Source organism: Cygnus olor, chromosome 1 (genome assembly GCF_009769625.2).
Source record: "Cygnus olor isolate bCygOlo1 chromosome 1, bCygOlo1.pri.v2, whole genome shotgun sequence".
In the NCBI taxonomy this organism is placed as follows: Eukaryota; Metazoa; Chordata; class Aves; order Anseriformes; family Anatidae; genus Cygnus; species Cygnus olor.
The window spans coordinates 127,356,465-127,378,849 of NC_049169.1; the positions used below are offsets into that span (position 1 = coordinate 127,356,465).

At 44.6% G+C, this 22,385-nt stretch overlaps 1 protein-coding gene, 1 long non-coding RNA gene and 1 other non-coding gene across 10 annotated transcripts in view; 2 read left to right on the forward strand and 1 right to left on the reverse strand.

The window, feature by feature from the left end:
• PPEF1 (protein phosphatase with EF-hand domain 1) overlaps positions 1-17,752 on the reverse strand; it is a 36,420-nt gene extending 18,668 nt beyond the window's left edge. The window contains exons 1-5 of one of the 8 annotated variants that reach the window (XM_040532550.1): positions 17,450-17,735; positions 11,064-11,206; positions 7,058-7,247; positions 3,934-4,061; positions 3,272-3,311 (exon numbers count right to left, since the gene is read on the reverse strand). In XM_040532550.1, the coding sequence (XP_040388484.1) occupies positions 3,272-3,311; positions 3,934-4,061; positions 7,058-7,130 (241 nt within the window). In that variant the 5' untranslated portion in view covers positions 7,131-7,247; positions 11,064-11,206; positions 17,450-17,735. The other 7 variants (XM_040532541.1, XM_040532529.1, XM_040532547.1 and 4 more) reach the window with 7 other exon arrangements.
• Positions 10,313-12,177, forward strand: LOC121057856. Its single transcript, XR_005813990.1, has 3 exons — positions 10,313-10,504; positions 10,987-11,114; positions 12,090-12,177. It is a non-coding gene; the product is annotated as an uncharacterized LOC121057856 (long non-coding RNA).
• Positions 17,753-17,839: 87 nt separating the features above from the next.
• On the forward strand, positions 17,840-17,912 carry TRNAV-UAC. Its single transcript has one exon. It is a non-coding gene; the product is annotated as a tRNA-Val (tRNA).
• Positions 17,913-22,385: the final 4,473 nt, after the last annotated feature.

Here is a 22,385-nt window from a genome sequence, read left to right on the forward strand (position 1 = left end):
TTAGAGTGCTCTTACATCTCCTCGGGCAGTCTTTCAGCTTGATTTTAAGGCTCCTTCCTGCACCGGATGTCTCATCCGGGAGCAGTCAGCACTTCTTCCAGTAATGGATGTCCTAATGCAGCCTGGGGATTAGCGTGTGCTGGCCCCTACTTGCAGACCCCACAGGGCTGCCAGTGGCCATACTCCATATTAAACAAACACAAAAGCCCAGAGAGCACCTCCAGCTCCCAAGGAGTGCTCTGACATCCTCCAGGCACTGATGCACAAGACACAAAGTTAATGGCAGACGGACCAGGAGTCCAAGAAGAGGATGAAGATTTCCTTTGTGCCCCAAACATCTGTTCCTTCACACTGGTCCTGGTGCAGCAAGCTGCAGGCTGTGGCTTATTCCCCACTGCAAGAATCACTCTGTGCAAAAAGCTTCGGAAGGATGTCAGTGCTGTAAGGAAGGTGTGGTGGGGTGCGAAGCTGCAGAGAGCAAGACTTACTCAGTTCCTTTTCGAAGGAAGGCTCTGGGAGGTGGCCCAGGGACCCTGAGAGGCACAGACAGGAGTGCCTTGGACTCCCAGTCCCACCACTTTGCCCAGAACACGTTTGCAGCCTTCTCACCCTTGGTGTGCACACAAAAGAGTGAGTAAATGGGTCACCTTTTGCTGGAAAAGCACTTTTGTTCGTCTGACTGGAGATCTCTCAACTGAAAGGCTGAGTAGGTACACAGATTTTTTTGGTTTTAATGGATGGAGAGAAGTGTAGGATGGAAAACATTTTAATTCTTACTTTCTGCCAACCCTTGGGAAATAGCCTTTAATCACCAGCAGAACAAGAACAACACACAGCTACGTAATATCCCAATTGCAACTCCAACTGCACTGACATCTTAAGCAGGTTGAGAGGATGAAAAGAGCTTCAGGGTATAACACAAACAATCACATCAAAAGCACTACCTTGTTAATGACACGGTGACTGCTTTCTTTCTCTGAAAAAACACATTCTGAACAAGCAGATTCCAAGATGAATAGAGGAGTCCTGAGGGGTTTATAATGTAATGAAAAACAAGGATCACAAAATCTTCAGGTAGCTTTCTCATCGTCACATACAGAGAAGAACAGGCAACCTGTGCTCTAGTAAGAATATTATTTGCTATGTTCTTGGAGAAGGCTTTTGAACAATGTGCTATCACCCTAATTTAAGCGACCAGACACCGATGAAAAAAAAATAAAAAAATCAGAGAATTGTGGGTTTTAGAAAATGCTTGGGAATGGCAAAGCTAATTTGAAAGCTTTCTGCTTATTATGTTTACACTCACAGTGGCTCCCATCTTAAGACCGTGATCCAGCAGAAATGGAAGCAGTTCATTAAGGAATCTCTCTATTTGGCACAGATTTTGCTTAAATCACTGGCGTAGGCACAAGTACTGCAAAGGTCACTCAGCGGCGCAGGCAAGCAAGAGCTTGAAGTAAGGAATGCACACGGCCAGCTGTTGGACAAACTTAACCACAAACCAGGCAACACAAGTTCAATATGCAATTCTCATTCAAGACGTCAGAAAAATCCTTTGTGCAGAAGACCCTGGACTGCCTCTGTATTAAACATGAATCTTACACAACCGTTCTGTATCGTTTTTGGTTCTGGTATCTGTAACACAGGGTCCTTATTAGAAAGGGAGAAAAAAACAAAACAAAACAAAACAAGACCAAAATAAAGTATTTGGAGCAGATACCAAGCCTTAACAACTTCAGTCCTGACAGATGGAAATTTTAAGCAAGCAAGACAAAGAGGAGCTTTACCATAAAATACATTCTTTATCATGTGTGTCAGCCTTAACCACCTATATGATTGCTAATATCTGCAAGACCAAGGAACAGGTCACCCGTGCGGTGACAGCAACGGACAGCATATGAGGCAGGGCGCTCTGTACAGTCACGTTCTGTGCCCAAGCAAGTCGCTGGAGGCACCTCAGTTGTGTTAATTCCTTCTGTCAATAGGCACGGGTAAAAAGGTGGATAAATCATATCTACGACAAGCAGTTGTAAAATTCCCTTTTAATATGATAATGAAAGTAGAGATTAACACTATTGTACCAAATCCCAGACCTAGCACTAGAATTTTCTTCCTCGCTGAACTGTCACCATCAGCATACAGAAGTAGATGAAGGGAGCAGTGTTTTATTTTCTTTAAATTTGCCACTTCCTTCCCAGGAAGTTAAATGACTTTTTGCAGAGTAAGACGATAATGGAAAAAAAAAATCAAAGGAAGGACAACTGTATCATCTGTCTTGGCTTTGCAGCAAGGCTCAAATACAATTTCTTTCTCTGCAGAGCACAGAGAGGCACTCTAAAGTATTTAAGAGAGAAAGACTACAATTTCTAATGGTTGTCATTAGAACACTGAACCACTTACGGTTTTGGTGATGGTTTTAGCCTGCTATCAAAGTGTCTTGTGCAAATTTTAATTGGTGTATTCTGTGGCTGGACCAGATGAAGAAGAAAGTATATTCGCTTGTAATTGAATAGGAAGGGGGCAGCCTCCTTTTTAATAGGGCTGAGATTAGATCTTTTCTCAATTTGTTCAGGAAGTTGGTGTTTGTTTTCTGGCTTTAGGAAGTCACTTTCAATCTGTCCTTCTGTCAAGCTTGACTTAAAAGTAAGTTTTGCCCAAGCATCCCCAAACACTTCAGAAATTAAAGGTTAGTAACCATCTCAGTTAAAGCTCAGATAAACATTCATCCCCAGCAGTTTAAATTTATTTCATTTTTAATCATTCACATACTGGTACATTTTGTAGCAAAATCTAGAATAAATTAAGTTTAAAAGTGGTCCAAAACTACTTTAGGGAAAAAAAATAAAGGAAAAGGAAGAACAAAACCACCTCTTTGTTTGATTACACCTCCCCTAAACCAACTAGTCACACTTTTTCTGCATAATCATGTCTCATAGTCTAAGAAAAACATGCATAGAAAACTGTGCAAATTGGGCAGTAAGACTACCATGAGAACAGCTCAGTGGCAGTGACATGTAAGAAAGCACTCTGAGCACCTCTGAGTGTTCTTATAAAGGACAACGGGGATCCATTCCTGTCTGACATCTTGACTCACTGCACAGATATTGAGTGGAGTCAATACTTAACAGGACCAAATTCTTAGAGCAATATTTGGGAAAGCAAATCTCATCCCAGCATGTGCCACAGGCTGTAAACATTACATAGAAAATTCACTTCTCTCACATAAGGTTTTCAAACAGAATCTCCATTTTACTTTGACTTTTATCCTTACCTGCATAGCGCTCCAGCATGAATGTGAAAAAGCTGGCTAGCTGAATAAGGAAAAGAAAAGAACAAACACATACTGATCAGTTCAGGGGATCCAACAAGCATTAACATTCTCTTTCCTTAGTCATATATTAGCAGTTTTCCATGTAGAGGGATCTGTGACACTACTGTATGTTCCCATAGCATCACCTCTACAGCAGCAGGTTGACATTATTTGAAGACATACAAAATTCCAGGACTACATCAATGTTGCTGATTTTTTGGGGTGTAATTCATCTTGCCCATCATCCAGAATATTTGCCTAGACTTCCTTTACAGTCAATAGAAGGAAACAGCCACTATTCACCCAACTCACGTTAGACTGATGCTAGATTGAACACAAAGCCTTAGAAGCTCCTAATACCCAGTACTGACCCTGAAGGAAGCCTGGGCTGATGTGCTGAGATATTGATATCTCTATTTCTCTGTTGCACATGTCTTGCCTTGCTGACACACACACACACACACACACACACACACACGACTTAACTAGTTCACGTGTGAGGCAGGGAAGTGGTTTTATTATTCAGGACACAGCTTTGTAGGGAGAAACAGTCTCCTATCCATTTTGTTTGTGCTCTGGGAATAACACAGCTGCTTGTACAGGAAGAACTGAAGATTACAAACCTGTGCTTGATCTTGCTCATCAGCATATTCGATTGACTGAAAGATAGTCAGAGAATAGCGGCGACTGATCTCTAGCCGGGCCCTTGTAGAGCGGTACCATTTCTGGATGAGAACAGCAGCTTTAATTGCTGTCAAAAGAGAAGGCAATGGATCAGTGCAATCATCAATGAAAACACGCATTACCTTTGCAGAACTTTGCAGACAGATGACAAATGCAGTCCATTGTGCACAGTCAGAATTAAGATGGAGGTCTGTAAAAATAAGACTGAAAAAATGTTTTTTGATAATGCATACATGATGCATCGATTGTTTCTGTCTTGAGGGACAGATTCCAAACCAGCTGACTTGCTCAAGTCTATATTATTAGAAACCTTCCCCATTTCTTTCTCCTGAAGATAGTACGCATCTAAGAAGTCTGCCATGTTCAGCTGATGGGCAGTATGCGGGTTTTGAGAAGGTGAGGAAAGAAAGAAGATCAATTTTGCCTACTAAAGAAATGTATTTCTTTACCAAGCTCCAGTAAAAAGCTTCAGACTTTGCAAGCTGTAACATGAGCTTCGTGTAATGACAAAGTTTGTAAGAACCTCACTTAATAGAAAGTTTTTGCCTGCCCAGCTATATCAGCAAGCCAGCAAAATACAAATCTTGGGACAAAATGTTTACAAACAGTATTGTGCACATAAATTGATGTACACAGTATTGTTTACAAACAGCCTTTGCCTCCAGCCTGCAGCTAATACCTCTTTTCAAGGAGCTTCAGGGCTACTCACCCTTAACAGCTCAGCATAAGACACACACACAAAAAGTCTTTATGTTTCTGATCTTGGGGGAACAAGTCAAAGCAGCTGCAGGACAATGCTATCGAAGGAACAAGGACCAAAGGAATACATTGATCTGAGCTCCTGACGCTGGCAGGAACCACTGCTCATTTCTGAGCAGACATGATCAGGAGAAACAGGGGAACAAAACCAAGATGTTCTCCAGAACTCCAGGGTTTGATACAACCATCGCTGCACAGCACTGCAACTTCGTGAAAGAGAAAGAAGAGGAAACTAAAAACAACACTTACATCCTAACACTAATACGCTGGTATTTTACTACAGTTGCTAAAATTAACAGCCAGTGCTTTTTTTTTTTTTTTCCCTGCAAATACATGCAAAGAAAAGCTCTGCACTAGAGGAACAACCGTTTACACTTGTCAATTATTTCAGCTGATCGCACATACCAGGGATGATAAGACTAGGATGAGTGGCACCCTCTGAATGGGAATGATTCTTTTTCTTAAACTGACATTTATACAAGTAAAGAATAACCTCTGTGGAGATGTGACTCTATTAATATGTATAACACTATAGATTTTTTTAAATAAAAATCTTTACAGGTGCCATAATAGCATGTTGTTTGCTTATTTTACCATTAACAACTATGTGGCACAGTTAAATTGCTAAAGTTTTCTAGTGCAGACAAGGCCGAAATCAGCAAGGACTCCCATCCTACAGACATCTTATCCCTCCTAGAAAAATCCTCCCGCTTGAATGAAGTGCAATCCTTATATGATTAGGAGCACACTCCCTACCCTGCATAAGCTCTGGGATCTCTCTTGTTTTCTGTCCTTTCTGGAATTCCCCCCACCCCAGACCTGACAGTAAGGCTGTCATCTTTTCTGTTTAGACGAGTACCTAAGGGGGCAGAGCGGAGCCACCAGCACAGAAACTGATTTCCAGCATCAGAACCGTGAAACTCCCCATTAAAGCCCCTCTGGGTTGCTTAACGGTTGGGCCCTGGGCACTTAAGATGAATATTGACAAATATGGTTAATGTTGCAAATCTAACAATATTTCCTCTCATTTTTTAAATTGTACTTATTACAGCATTGTTATTCTCAGGACTAAAAGTGAACATGATTTTCACACTAGGCTAAACTGCATCTGCAAAATAAATCACCAGTTGCAGAAGATCTCTACACCACCAAGTATCCATTAAATTTATGTTATTAATGCATTAGAAGGATGTACAGCCTCAGACTGCAGATATAATGATGGTTTTGCATAATTTGACTACTGCTGAAGAGCAAAAAGACTACCACCCAGCAATGGGAGAGGGCCAGACATTATGAAACAAACACACAGAGTTATAAGCCAGCTTTGTGATAGCAGAGCCTGGCTCCACACCAACATGTAGTGTTGGTTGTAGGCTGAGAAAGGAGTTCAGCTCCTCATGGCCTCTCTGAGTTTTTGCACCCTCAGAAATATTCCCAAGTAACCTGTTTCTGTGGCCTTACAAAGCACATATGTTCATGGCATGCAAAACCGAAAAGGTAGGACCCCATCCTTCCTTTATGGATGGGTCTAGGACTCCAGCCCAACAGTGCCTTCCTTTTCAACCAGTGCTGTTTGGTGTAATAATCTAAGACAATGCATGGTGCCATGTACCACAGCTCCCAGCAGACCTGTAAATGTTTTAACATCAAACCTTGAAAAAGAATACAAAGGGTCAGAACAAGGGTGTCTGAGACAACCCCGTGCCCCTCTTGCCTGTGCAAAGTCCAGGTGTGCTGCGTTGAAAAGCAGGGGGCCAATACATCAATTTTTAAATTGAATGTTTATTCATGTATTATGGGGACTTCCCACCAACAGCCTCAACGGCTATCAGGAAGAATTTCAGGCCAGACTTAACATGGCATAAGGTCCGTTTGGGGATTCATTGTAGTAGCTCTATTCCATTGCATTTGTTTCATTATCAGGGTCACCCAGCAGCAGGGAAATGGGAGCAGTTTACCCAGGAACCCCATGTTGTGAAAAGCCACAAAAAGCCCCCCTGAGTCCCATACCCTATATGCTTTGTCAGTGCCAGAGTGAGCGAGCACGTGCCTGAAATTTAACTTCTGTTCTGTAACAATCTTTTCCAACCCAATGCGTAGATGCTATAGGTGCTCTGCAGTTGCCTCCTGACCTCAGCCAGCATCTGAAAACTATGCACCCCTTTAAATAAAGAAAATCTGGGGGGAAATAATTTTCTCTGAACAAACATTTGACAACAGAACTAGGGGGACATATTATCATGTAATCCTCTTCCAGTGGTACGGAGAGAACACCTCTGACGTGGAGATGATGGGAGCGCTCACCTTTTTCTGACTTGCTTTCAGCTCTGTCATCTATGGAAGCGTTGCACCCCATGTCTGTGACGATGTGCTCCATTGCCCGGTTTTAATGACCGCTGGTAGGAAGCATGTGTCTCTCGCTGTTAGCGTTACATGCATCGCTCATGTTGGTCCTTCAGCCACGAGGAGGGCTCCTGTGCTCCTCTTGTCACTGCTAAGAGAAGGGGAGGGAAGGAGAGGAAAAAAAAAGGGCTTGACAACACAGAATGTAAAGTACCTACAGCTCATCACTAATGACTTCACAGCACATCCCATAAAAACCAAACTAATAAACCATTTTTTTTTAAACCATTTTTTTTTCCCAGATCTGATCACCATCAACTTGCACTCGAGACAGATGAACTCAGAGATGAATACAGTTTGCTCCCAACATGTTAGTTGAAATGTTAATGTGCACTGGTGATTTCTTAGTCTGAAGCATAGTTATTTAAAGCCTCACTACTACAGACAAGTAACTAGACAGGCGTGTTGCTTTTTATTCTTGTGATTTGAAAATTGGAGCTGCGGAATATTAAGGACTTGAAATTACGTCTGATGTTACTACAAACAAGAAAAAAAAACAAAAAACATAAAAAAGAACAAACCCCAGCGCTCCTAACACTCTACAGATTTGAAAAGGTACCTTAGCATCCCATTTATCCCTTTATCCCTCAGTGTCCTAATGCTGTTTATCAGTTTGTTTACAGACAGAAGAAAGTTTTCTCATAGATTCTAGATGAACAGAAATCCCCACCACAGATTTATACGCAATAAAATGATAACCACCAACCACTTTACAAGGAGAAACAGTGGCATAGCAAATTGCTTCATAATCAGATTTCATTTAAATAAAACTTCAAATTTTCTGTCGCATCTCTACAGAAACGTTCTAAAAAGACCCCTGATTTCAATAAATAAACTACATTTTGTGATGTCTGCCACCTTCTAAGTCAATATTTATTTCAGGAAAGAAGAACTTTAGGTTTTGGGGTTTATGGACTCTGCTTTTCTTCCCTCTGAAGGAAAACTGAAATCCAAAGTGCTGTTGTATTAATTTTGAGCCAAGCAATGATTTTGACAGCACCAAATACAGCACTGATACTGCCAATGGCTCGACTTTTCTCTCCAGACCATTGCTACTGCCCTGAATACCACCTCCTCACATGCCCTCTTCAGAGAAAGAGAAGTCTTCACTAGACCATCTCAAACCAGCCAGTCACGACTTGAGCTGCGATCTGAAGACCAAGACCAACCCAGAGCTTACGATTTCAGCCTTGCTCCAGCAAGATCACCTGAGCTCAGGGGCAGGGCAGCGTGTCCTGAGCAACCGGGGAACGTGAGCCCCAAACAGAACCACCAGTGCCCTGCTGACCCAGGCAAGCGAGGCCATCTGAAGGACCATGGCACCCTACTTGCAAACACTTGGGCTTCTCTGCCAGTCATCCCCACACTTCCCTCCTCCTACCTCTAAATTCTTTGACTTCGAGCATCATTTTGAGTGAAGGAATAAGAGAGACAGGAACAGAAATTTTATGCTAATAGCAGTAAATGAAGCCATGCACTCAAAGCTTGGGGAATGATCGCCTTCGGTCCCAAACGTCTGTATCCTAAAGCGGACATAGCCAATGTTCAACCTACTGCCTTGTTTCCTGATGGCTTCTCAGGTGGCTACAGAGCTGCCCTGGCAGCCAGCCCACATCTCCAGACCCCAGCACAGCCTCACCTATTGAAGCCTCCAGCACAGCCTCCACCCGGGCTCAGCGAATTCACTTTCTGCTCTTCTGGTCAGACTAAAGGACCATGAACAATCGGAACAACCCACTGTGGAAAGAGCCAGTGTCTCCTCCAGGCAAAAGCTCCTCTTTGCTCCTAACCAAGCACCTCCAGAGGAAGAAGTCCCCCTTCTTTTCCCTCAGGTACATCAGTTCAAGGTAGCTCCTGCTCCATGCCAAACCCTGCCTTCCTGGGCAAACACGTATTAAAATACCAGGCAAAGACCACAAAGGCCTTCCATGGGTAAGAAGGTTGAAAAACAAGTGTTTAAAATGTTAGAGTGATATCTATGAAAATATTTACAATGCAATGCAGTGGTGGCTGGTGAACAATCATCTGCCATTACAAAATTCCTCAAAGTGTTTCCAGGTGAAATGGAAAGTTGGGCTTTATCTCAAGGTATCAGAAAAGGCTTCAATGACAGAAGGTAGCTGGATAAGAATTTGGGACATAATGCTGTGTTAGCATTCTGGATACTGTATAATTCACCTTTAAGAGAGTCTGTCATGTTCACTAAAGAGCAGACAATAATTCAGTACCTACAAGCCAGTGATCCATCCCATTTCTAGATATAACTCCAAGAAATTGCTACATTTCCCTCAGTTCAGCAAAAAGGCAAATTTGTGATCGGACAGGCAATGAATACATAGCCCATCCACTGAAGCAAAATAAAACGTCGCTCCAACCACGCCAACAGACATGCAGCAGGCTAGGCAGGAGGGGCACATCCTGCTCTTCTTCGGGGTGGGAGTCACTGAAGGTTGAACTGCAGCAAGCATTCAGAAACCTGGCTGTCAGATCCTGAGCTGCCAAGAGCCTGATTTATGGAGACGACGAACCGGCAGCATTTGATACGGATGTAATAGGTGCTGCCCCAAATCAATCATGCCTTCAGCTTATCAGTCACGTAAAGACCAGGCTGCCTCAAAAATAATGGAAATCTCATAAAGATTTATAGCTGACTTTTAATGAAATCAGGCTGCAGGTCCTTCGGGCAGAGAGCCGTCCCTTCAAGCCTAGTGCATCTTTTAAATTTAGATAAGCCACACTACTATAGACAAGCGTGAGCTAGGTCTAGGTCAAGCTTGTGGATATAGAAGGCATACGAATGAGAGCCACTAGGCTTTAACTTCTGACTCTTTATTCCATTTATTTCTTACCTTTGATAAACAAAGAACAAAAAGTTCCTCCTTTTATTTTGATTTGGATGAAATTTCCATAGCTATGCTACATGCCCTGCAAGTTGTTTCAATAGCTATCTCCAGCGACGTGCCTCCTTACCCTACTGTCTGTTTCTCAACCATACTTGTTAACAGGCAGTTATCATCTGCTCCCATAACATGCATTACAAGGTACATATGGGTGCAGAGGTGGTGAGATAGGGACAGTTTTTCCCATAAAGATCAGGCGGACGGATGGATGCTTCCAATGCCAGGGGCTTTGTTTTGATGTCTTCTCGCTACGAACGTTTTAATTTTCTGTGACTCACAGGCTTCACTTAGAGATGCTTTCCATTGGAAATGAGAACTGCAGAGTACTGAGAAATATAAAAGATGGGTTTATGATGGATTTTCTTCTGTGCATTGCTGAGGGAATGAAGGAGGAAAGAGCAAAATAACCTAGAAAAGAGAACCCCAGGCACAAAATCACAACATCCAGGTCAGTACCCTTAGAAGGATAGCTCCTCAGAACTGCTTTACTGCCAGAGTTGGGATTGCCAAGGTGAAGGATCTAGAAATGATTTAGATTCATTAGCTAAAAGACTCACTCTGCAGAAAGTGGGATGAAGCCACCACAGTCAACTAATGCAGTGAAAAAGAACCTGGCTGTGGACCACCAGAGCAGTCAGTTTGTAAATCAGCACTGAGTTTGGCCAACCAAGGGGTGACTCAGTAAGATCAAACATTGGCAAAACTGTATGTGTTTAGCTCTCTGTTATTTTATATCCATGGGAAAAACTGACGTTCCTATTAGGTGAGAGAAAGAAAGGAGAAAGGCTTTTTGTTTCAACATATTTGTTTCAAACACATAGCAGAAAAAAAATTCTTCAGCCTGCTCGGAGAAGCAAAGCTAAGCTCTCTACAGAGCTGCTGGAATCACTTCTGGCAATGGCTGTTGATAGATCTTAATGTTTGGGCCAGGAATCAATACAGAATGGATGCAGCAACACTGGAAAAACAGCAAAGCCTCACTGAAAGAGAACAGGATGAAGACATACCAGCTCATTAAGGTGGACTCATATTCCTGAGCCCCAAAATGCACTGCAAAAGTAAGTAACAGCAAGATCCACAAGGTGTGAACATGCAGAGATTGTTCAGACAATCACTCAGTTCAGGAACTGCATTCAAGTCCAAAGAGAATCTGCAGGAAAATGATGGGAGGAAGTCATTTCACGTAATCTACAATCAAAAGGGTGATACATTTACACAAAACATTTGCAGGTTTTGTGTAGAAAATAAACAAAGCAAGCAGCCTTATAGTTTTGCACAGAAAGACTGGGGGAGGGGGGGCGTTAAGCAAATACAAGCACAAAAATAGGGTGTAGATCACCTTTAAGTATAAAAGAAGCTACCATTTCACTTTTCAGAAACATTAAATGCCTCTAGATGAAGAATCTTATAGGAAGCAAGGAGAAAACTCAAAATCCCAATGCAAAATTATTTCTGTTGAATGGAGACCCAACAGGAGCATAAAATTCAACAACAGTTGTAGCTTATTATCCTAGAGGAAGTGGGAAATCTGAATCACGGCTGTCGGGCAGATAACGAGCAGGAGTTTGACGACATCCCATGATATCCATTCTCCTTACTTGAAAGGGGAAATAGGCTAAAAAGCAAAGCTCCAGAATAAATGTGTTGAAATTTGAGCCAATTTACAAATGAAATTCATGCTTCAGATGCAATTTATATTGGTTTTAATGAAGTTTATGTTAAGCACCAGAACAAGGTTCAAGATTATCATCATTTTTTTTCCCTAAAGCAAAAACTACATGAAATATGGTAGCCTCAGAGCTATTTGATCTCATCAATACTCAGAAGTTCTGGATAACTGATTCAGTCCAGGTCAAACTTCACAGTTTGCAGCACACTGCTTTTTCTCAGGGCAGAATTATAAATAGTACCACACAGCTCTGTCACTCACTGCATAGACATAGGATGTAGGCAATTTGCTCCTTAAAAATGAGCTAAGAAAAAAGATATATACCTGACGCAAAGAATTTACCTGTTTTTTATTTCTTCTTCAGCAGTACAGAGATTTTTTTTTCCACGAGTACCCTTAGAAGCTTCCTTTTACAGACAAAGCCGTCCCTTTTTGGAACCAGAACTGCATAACGAGGGGTGCAGCTCAGCAGAACAGGTACTCCGGTTCTCACAGGGGCTCTGAAGCTGGCAACGCACTGGCTTCCCACCTGTTTATTCAGCTTCACGAGAGGAAATTTCTTGAGCCCTGCTCCTCAGAAGCAGTCAGGGGAAAAAGACATTTTCATCGTCCAGCCCGATGTGAAAGCTGATGGCTGCAGCCCTCCAGCTGCGCTGTTTGCTGTTGGAGACCTGTTTTGTCACCATGCCTCCTGAATCTCAGGCAGAGACAGGGATGGGCTGAAGTTATTGGCTTCACATCTCAAGTCACATGGCCTCTCTCAAGAGGAATGGCCTTTCTGCCAGGATGAGGCAATGATTTGCATTTTAGCAGATCTAGTACTACACAGGGAAAAAAAAAAAAAGACGTACCAACTGCCTGGGTATTTGGTTACCTGATGTGACTGGCATGATTATGAAAGCTCCTAAGGAAAGAAATGCTGCCAGCTGAAGCTGCCATGAGGCACTGTGTCCATACATTAGTGATTTGGGTGCTCTCCGTGCACATGTTTTCCCCATAAGGTTGTGACTGGGGTTCGGGGGTCTCAGTTCATGACTCAGCTTGTCCGTTCCCTTTGCTGGAAAGGGATGGGACAAGCCAAGAAGTTTGGTGAGCGTGGCTGCCCTGTGCGGTCAGGAAGCCGTGCTGCTGCATGATTTGAAATCAAACCCTGATCCCTGGCCAAAGGGCCCACACCTCCGACCTGCCTCCTTGCCTCGCTGAGTGTGGGCTCTCAGTCCCTTCACGGGTGCCCACAAAGGGCAGAGCCACCAAGTCCAAGTGCTGGTGGAAGAATCTGCCACTTCTTGCACGAGCAGCACGGGGACACCACAAATTTGAACACATACACTGCCAAACAACTCAAAAATATTAGGTATCAGCAGACATATGTATTGTGGTACCACCAGTATACTCCTGGGCGGTACACTCCTCAGCATCAGTTGCCCTAAACGCCACCCTTACCCTCGGCCTGCAGTGATAAGCAGAGCACAGCAGCCACTCCTGTGGGCTTACCGCAGGGGTTCTGGGTCCAAAAAGGAACACGGGTTACAATGCACATGGTGGTGGGAGGAAGTGCCAAAAGGATGGGGATCACAGTGCCCCTTCCTCTGCAGCCTCTCCCTGCAATGGAGTTCCCCAAGGCCAGGTCCTGCTCCCCCAGGGAAATAGGTGGGATGGGGAGCAAAACATTTGTGAGAACAGAGACCATCAGATCAAGATCTTCACTGCTTGCCCCAAAGGCCTAACAATGCTATAACATGAGATTTTCAGGAAATTTTTGCCATCGGTCTGGTGGCAGTTCTGAAGACATCAACTACCACTGTGAAGGCACTTGGACAGAGGGATGAAATCATCTTGTGGGACAGACAGAGACGTTCCCTCACTGTGACAGAATGGACACATTGTTTAACATGTAAAAGATATTAAAACTGCCAAACCAGCAAAGTTGAAGGCACCGCATGAATGCACTGCTTTGATTGACTGAGCTAGTCTTTGAGGTTCTGGAGTCCCAGACACAAGCTTCCACTTTCAAAGCTATTCCTTTTCTGTGAAGTGAGACAGCAAAGAAAATACATACCAGGCTCCATAATTCTGCATGACCCAGAAGAGCATTGATGTTTGCTTTTCTGGCAGGATGCACTTGCCTTGATCAGAGTTACAGTAGCTAATCAGTTATGTATGATCACACTGTTCTGCCAAAATGCATGCAAGCAAAAATACATCATAACCTCTTTCCTCTGCACTCTGGGGATACATGTCATTTATAAAACATTTACCGTATCTGATAAATTCATCTATACTGGCATTTAGCAAGATTTCTGCTAATGAGAGGCTATGAGGTTTGTTCCAGTAGCCAAGAAATCCATCAGAAAATGCTTCATCCAAGATGAGTGGGAGAGGAATCAAACCTTTAGCTGTTAGATTCCGTAGGACAAAGTCTCTCCTGCGTGTTTTCTCTTGGTATTCATGGAATTTGCTCGTCCCCTGTCTCAGTGGTCTGATGTGACCAAGCCACCTGATAAAGAGTCAGTCTTGCTGGACTGAGGCACCTCTCCAGTTACGTACGGGGATCACAGTAACGTGCAACTTGAGGAAACACAAACAAATGTGCCTTCCAAATTAGCCTTTCCCGTTCAAGTCCAAGGACGAAGACTGGAGCTAACAAGACCATCCTCCTTTCTACACGGGGCAAAGGGAACACACCAGTCCCGCCAACACGTCACACACGTGCTGAGCTTTTTTGCTCAGCAGCCACGTATCACGCGCACATTTAAGATGCTGAAGAGGATTTTAGCAAGCATCAACAGCTGCAACAGACAGCAGGCAACAACACGCTGATAATATTTTGTTGAGCAGTCTAGCACAGGAAAAAAATAAAGTAACGTTGCTAGTGCAGAAAGCGGGAGACCCCTTTACAAGCAGTCCTTGAAGTAACTGCATGCGTTTTGTTTTCCAAATGCTTTGGAAATCAACCTCCCGAGCCAGCCTCCATGCAGGCATTCCACATGCATAATTCAAGATCTGCTTCAGGCTTCTTTCTCAGAGGCACCCACTACAAAGCGATGCAGCCAGTATGTTTCAAAAAGACTGGAAGAAGAAGATAGTTGGAGTGAACGTGCTCCTTCTGCGCTGTTGTTCCTGTTAAGCTCAGGAAAGTATTTTTATGTGATCCAACAAGGTATTTTAAAGTACTGGCCAGGGGACAAGTCCCCGACTGAGAGATCTGGACACGTGGTCGCAAACAGAAGGAAAGAAGGAACAGAAGAGATAAAGGAGAAACAAATATACTGAATAATTTTATCTGGCTTTTCCATATTAAGCTGCGTCTTAGTGAGATGACAGAAATCTGTTCTCACAATTCAGCCCAAGGAGGTTAATTTGGGTGAACAGGAAAATACATCCCCCCCTGCAATGTACATTTCTGAGGTGCAAAGATGACAGATATAAGACACCAAAATTATCATCCTTGGCAAAAAGCACACAAAACCAGAAACATGGGCTAAGAAATGCAACTGTAGGGCCTCCAAACTGCTGAAGGGCAAGAAACTAGACAGGAACATTATGAAAGCACCAGGATACCCTCTGTAAAAATGAGAACAAAATAATAATAATAATGAACAAACACACACACACACAAAAAAAAACAAACCACATTTTTTCCCCCAAATTGTTAGCTGAATGCAGATTATTCTGGAAAGCAATGCCCAATGGCATAATTTCAACAACTTTATTCCTCCACAAGCTAGTCTCAGCCTCCCCTTGGAGCCTATAGAGATGACAGCTGTCTACACCACTCAGATTTCACCAAAAAAAATAAAATAAATTGACATAAATGGGAAAAATAAACGGGCATAAGAATTGCCTAATGAAAGCTGGATCTGCATGTTGCTAGTCTGGTGCACACTGCACAGACAGTGCAAAACCTACGTCCTGAAGCCTCAAGCTTTGGGCCCCTCGAGATTAAGTCAGGCTCTCCAGGTCAGGAGGGCCCACAGAGCTGTTGGACTCACACACTAATGACTGCTATGTAAAAGGGTTTTATTTTATGTGTTGTTTGTTTGTTTGTTTTAAGACTGGGGCCTACCAGCTGGTAAGTGCAGCCATCGCATACATGGTAGATGGTCAGAAAAGTCTAGAAATATCATGTTCTTCACCTCTGTTTTCATGTTACTGCTGTGAAACTGCTTCTAATGACAAAAAAAGGCAAAAAAATTAAAAAATAAAATTTTATAAAAATAAAAAATAAAAATTGCAACCGTATATAACCTGCTGCTTCAGCAAAATATTAATAATTTCAAGAGTCACGGAAACTATGTTATTTAGCTACAAACAATACATTGTTTTGCTTACAGGCACCACATGCTTCTGAAAATTAATGCATTTACCTTGCATATGCCAAATAATAATTTCTCATTGCAATTTTTAACTACAGTCCTGTAAACATGGAAAAGAAGCCTTCATTTGTACCTCTACAAGTCACTCCCTCCCTCCGGGACGTGAGGATTTGGTACGGCGAGGACTGCGGTAATTGGAGTGGCGCAAAACCCCAGGTAAAACATAACAGATGTTATGTTTAAGGCAATCATTGAATTCAGTGTGGTGTGACAAATGCCAAGGAAGCCCTGGAATGCATGAATACCTGCCTGACTGGACCCTCAGGGACAGCTGTGCCGCTCTGCACCCTGACCAAGCGCCATCTCCTGCAGCAGGTCTATCAGCAAACCACAACCCAAGCAATCTTGGACATCCCTGGGTGTGTGGGTGGGTTTAAGCGAATTGCATGAGCAGCTCCAACAGCTTCCCTTTAGCAGAAACAAGCACTTAGGCCTTCTTGTGCTGCATCAACACGTAATATATATATCTTTCCCCTAAAAAAAAATAAATGGTTGCAAAGGAGTGTCACGCACAATCCCCACAGACTGAACTGCACAGCAAGGAGTGCTCGCGTGGCAGTGCAGCGTTACAGGGGGAGGCGAGCAGGGCCTGGACAGGGAGGCATGAGGCACTCCTGAGGCAGGGCTGGGGTGCTGGTCCCACGTCAGCCCCTCTGCCTGGTTTGTAAAGAAAAAGCCTTGATGTTCTCCAGCTGGGTTTTTGAGGGCAAACGGCCTTGTTTTCAGAACGCTCATTAGTAGGTACCACGCTGCATATGAGGGGATAAATCATACTTTGGTGGATCCGTCAGGCACCACGCAACAGCTTCAAGGGCATTACCGCCACTGACAAACTTCAGATTCTGCCTTCCCTCTCAGTACGCTATTTAAAACGCTGTCTTCTGCAGCAAGAGAATCATCTACACCTTCCTCCCCCACTGAAAAGCGAGCTGAAGCACCCCACAGCAAGCAGCAGAGCACTTTCCCGTGACTGATTTACAAGGAATCCACGCAGCCAGGCTCCCCAGAAGCAGCGGGGGTGTTCGTGCATCTCTCACCGAGCTCAGTCCGCCTTTGCCACCGTTTGGCCGACCTGCGGGGCACCGAAATGCACCGTGCCAGCTTGATATGATTTTATGATGCCCTCTGCTCTCTGCTGATCTGCAAGGAGAGAGCAGCCGAGCAAACCAAAGGAGCAGCGGGATGCACAGGGAGGCCTGCCAGCCTTTTGCCAAGGGGGTGAGATGGCAGCGATGCTGTGACTGCACAGGCTGAAAGCAAAATGTCCCGCAGGCGTGCACAGGGAGGGAGTGCTCTCAGTGCCCAAGGCATGCAGCGTGAGGCTGTGAGGCAGTGTCAGGCTTGTTACCTGCGTTCCTCGGCCGCACACCCTGGGCTTGCCCACAGGCGAAGAGAAGACTTCACCGGGGGTTCCCTCACGGCGTGAGAGCCATTAAAAGCGATTTACCCCCTTCGCTGCTGCTCTGTAGCTATCTGAAGACCAGAAAACGCGTTGTGATTAAATTGTTTTAATCAATTTTTTAATTAACTGGCAATTAAACACATAAAACTGGAAAAAAAAAATTAAAAATATATTAAAAAAACGGCGGCGGGGGCTGCGCTGCGCTGCCCCGCCCTCCCTCACAAGCCGCCCAACGGCCCCGCCTGTCGCCGCCTGGGAGGGAAGCGGGGGGCGGGGAAGGAGGCGCGCGTGTGCCTCGATGATAGGAGGAGCGCCGGAGAACAAGGCGTGCATGGCGGTTCCATAGTGTAGTGGTTATCACGTCTGCTTTACACGCAGAAGGTCCTGGGTTCGAGCCCCAGTGGAACCAGCGGCGTTCACTTTTCTTCCCGTGCCCCACACTCAACATTATCGGTACCTTGACGGCAATGAATGCCGGTTTGTTCTTTTTTTTTCTCTGTGAAAATGGGCAATCGGGTAAACCCGTCTAAAACGAGCAAGCCCTGCGTGGGGTGGAGAAGCGGTGCATGGAGAGGGGAGCAGAAAGGCCACTCAATCAGGAGAGCCTGTCCCCACAGGACACACGTCTCCCCTCAGCAAGAGAGGGGCATGGGCTCATTGAGAGACAGCCCTACATCTGCCGCAGGCCCTGTGCAATAGCATATTTTTGTAAGAGTCCAAACAATTTTAGACAGTGTAGCTGCAGGATTTGCACCCCCCCACCCCCCAAAAAAAAAAAAAAAAAAAAAAAAAAACGCAGAGAAAGCCAGCGAGATGTGGCTTCTCCTGGCTGCTGCCCCCTGGGACACCAAAGCTCCCTCCACCCGTCTGCCTGGCAGGGCAGGAGTTGTAGGTTTTACATCTGCTGGCTGAGCCTGCCGTAGTGCCCCGGAGCCATTTTGTGGTCCCCGCTAACACCCATGCAGCAGCCTGCCTCCCTGTGTGCGGTTAACTCTCTGCGTGCATTCCCCAGTACTGAGACTAGCATCGCTTTTATTAACTGGGAGCTGATTAACTCAGAGTCATATAATCATTTAGGTTGGAAAAGACCCTTTAGATTACCAAGTCCAACCATCACCTAACTCTACCAAGTCCACCACTAAACCCTGTTGCTTAGTGCCACGTCCACCTGTCTCTTAAGCACCTCTGGGGACAAGGGCTCCACCACTTCCCTGCGCAGCCCCTTCCAATGCTTGACCACTGTGAGGAAATTCTTCCTCATACCCAGCCTAAACCTCCCCTGGCACAACTTGAGGGCATTTCCTTGTGCCCTATCACTTGTCACCTGAGAAAAGTGACTGACACCCTCCTCGCTGCAACTTCCTTTCTGGTGGTTGTAGAGAGTGATGGGGTCTCCCCTCAGCTTCCTCTTCTCCAGACTAAACAACGCAGTTCCCTCATTTGCTCCTCATACCTTGTTTTCTCACCCTGCGACACAGCAACTTAACTGCATGCCATCTCATTTTGCACATATAAGCTTTTAGAAAATGGTAACCCCTGGGTGCCTCCTTGGGGCCTGGGGAAAAGATGTCTGTGCAGGAGCAAGAGGATCCCTTTGCTCCAGCACACTGAAGTGAGGAGACCCCAGCTGGAGATGAGACTTCCATGCTAAGTCCTGCTTCAAGGGTAAAACGCCTGTCATGGCAGGGTTGTTTCCAGGTCCAAATATGAGTCAGCTACACCTAGACTTCTCCAATATAGTGTATGCAAGACTTCAGTGAAGGTATGTCCCGTCTAATTGGGGTGGTGATCCCATGATGCTCACCCTGCTAACGACAGTCCCAGTGTCACAGGGGACTGTGCCAGATCCTGCTGGCCAGCACCAAGTAACTAGCTGCATCTGTTTTGTTGCATTGAGGAGAAAGGTTTTTTTGTTATTTTGTTTTGTTTGTTGTTGTTGTTGTTGCTTTTCATTTGTTTGTTTGTTTGTTTGTTTTTCTCCAGAAGAGGACTTAAGCTACTATTTTATTTCAAGAGACAGATCTTCAGTGTGTGTAGACCACCATTGCTCCATCCATCAAGGGAATACAGCTCCTGAAGCTTTGACTCAAGCTCCAAAACCATTGGCAGTTTCACTCTCTCAGCACATCTGTATCCTGCTTCTGAGCGATGCCTGTCATTCACACGTACACGTATAAATTTGTATTTTGTACATTCCCTAACTGTGCTAAGACCAAAGTGCTCCAGTCACACATTAGCACTATGAAATCGTGTGGCGCCTGTGCTTGGATTCCAGACATACGAACTCATGCATGTTGCTCTCATTTCACTGTCTGGCACTCTGACTTTGGGAGAAACACAAAATCACCGTGTGGAGCTGTGCTTCCCTTGCATACAGGCACCTTCGTCTCCTGCCTCTCCCCCGAGGGCACTGCTGCAGGTGCAGTCCAGTGCCAGGAAGGCTCTGCACCTGCTGGTGCCTTTGGAGAGCTCCTGGAGACACTGCTCTGCTGTGCCCAGAAGCAGATTAATTTCTCATTAAAACAAAGCTTCTAGCAGAAAGTGCAAGTCTGCATTAAGAAGCTGGCATGGGGCTCCTCAAATGGTGTGGAGCTGTGGTTGCATTTGTTAACCAATGGCCTCCAGCCATCCATGCTGTTTAATTTTTAGCAAGCTCCTGGTAAAATTGTGGTGCAGGCCAACTAGCCACTCTCTGGATAGTGCCTCCACCCATCTGGGGAGGGATGCATTCCAGGAAACATCCCCAGTCACTGAGTCAAACAATCTCCGCTCTGCTTGATTCCCCCTTCTGCCTGGGCTTCACACCATTATGTACCCCTGGAAATGCAAGCCATACTCACAGCTTTGTGCAATAAAAACATCCTGATGGTGCAGGGTGGTCTTTGTGTTATTTCCAACAGTCTGAGGGAAGAAAGCAGGAAAAAATATCTAAGGGCCATAAAAACATACAAAATCTCTTAGGGTCAACAGGACATGAGCTAGACCTGGAGAAGATGTGTCGAAAGGGTGGACCTGACTGTTTTACTTAGAAGCATGGATGTAATGAGATTGTCCTACTCTGGGCTGTTTGTACCAGGCACAATTATGTTCCATAATCATAACCAATGCCAGGCTATTTTTTTTTAAATAAATAAATGGCAAATATAGCCTTTTGTGGTGCTGTATTGTGCACTGGCTTTAAAATGTTTTCTGTCTTTTATACCTGGAAATATTTGTCTGGCTACTAGGAATGAACTACGTGATTCATTTAGCAATGCTGTCTGCAGTGGCAGCATGGTTTTGCCATTTACAGTTATTAAAATGAAGCACTATCAACAGCAATAGACACAGAGGGTCTGGAGTACAGAAACTTCAGTTTTAAGTCTCTCTGACTCTTCATGTGAAACAATTTCATATTTTGTAATGCCACAGACATATTTTTGTACAAAGGCTGCCTTTCTTTTTTTCTGTGGGGAAGGAATTTTATAACCGGGGATCTGCCAGCTTTGAGGACATCCCTTTGAATGAAATGCTCTTTGATAATAACTGTGCTATTTCTGAACACCATCCCTGAGCTATTGTATTTCTCACACAAAACTAAGACCTATGGCAGGACCTTCTGATGGCTCCTGCTGTTCTGTGAGGGGTGCTGTGAATGAGTGTGAGGCCTCTGAGGAAAAAATCAGGAGCTGCCCTGTCCTGAGGAAAATGATCCCCTTTCTGGTGTCCGGCGGTAAGCCACCTGCTTGCTTGCCCCGCTGTGCCCCATCACATGTGGTGCTCTACAGCGTAGGGTAGCAGCAAGGAGTGGGATGCTTCAGGACTGACCTGCTAAAAGAGGTTTATTTATGGGAGGTTGCACAACGGGAGGATGCAGAAGGGAACATGAGGAAGATCGGGACAGCCTTGTATCAGCCCACCGAGGAAGGTGGGACCAGGTCCATCTCTGCAACTGATGGAGGTGGAGGGCTGAGAAGACATCAAGAGGAGGACTGGCCTTCCTTGGGATGGGTGACCTAAAAAAGGGTGTAATTAACACTGAGTGTAGATAACTGCAGGCCTCACCTCATCTCTGCTGTGTGTCTATGGATGCATTGACATGCCCTGGTGTTTGGGGCCCAAAGCAGTGACCCCCCCCCCCCCGACTTGGCAGGAGGTTCAACCTCTCCATGGCACACACCCTGCTGAGGCTGTGATGCATCGGGACTAGGGACGCAGCCCCTGTCCCACCACTGCAGAGGAATGCTGGGTCTGACATCTCACGGACAGGACTTTCATGGTTTGTAGGCATCCAAAGGTAGGTGAGATGAATCCTGCCACAGGGAACTCTTTCCAAAAAATCAGCATCTTTGTTTTTTCCACGTTTTTTGAATGGCCATAGAGCAGAAGACTGAACACAGACCAAGCTTAATGCACCCACAGCCCACGTGAGTTATGCAGTGATAACCTACTCCCTGTGCATGCAGTCAGGCATCTTTTGAAACAGAGGAAACTGCTTCTGAAGCAATTGCTCTCAAAAGCCCCCTTTAAAAATTCACCGCTAATTGCACATAATTAACAGAGATTGGAGGAACGGGTGCAAGATCTGCTGGAATCGCTAGCAATCTGTGGTAGCCTTGAGTCTTTCAGTCACTTCTAAACCAAATTTATAACTGTTTTTGATGCTGGGTTGACAGCACCAAGTAACGAGAGAATATGATAGGTAGAACTGTTAGCAAAGGCAGGTTTAGTTTTTTTATTTCAGATTTTTACATCTCTGCAAGTAAACAACCAAAGTGTGCTATTTTTGTTTGATATAGTAATTGTAGTTTTCAGCCCCTTGCAATTAGGTGACTGAAAGAGCAGTAAGGCCAGGGCAGATTCCTACATGCAGCAATTATTAGGACAGGCATCGATGGCGTAG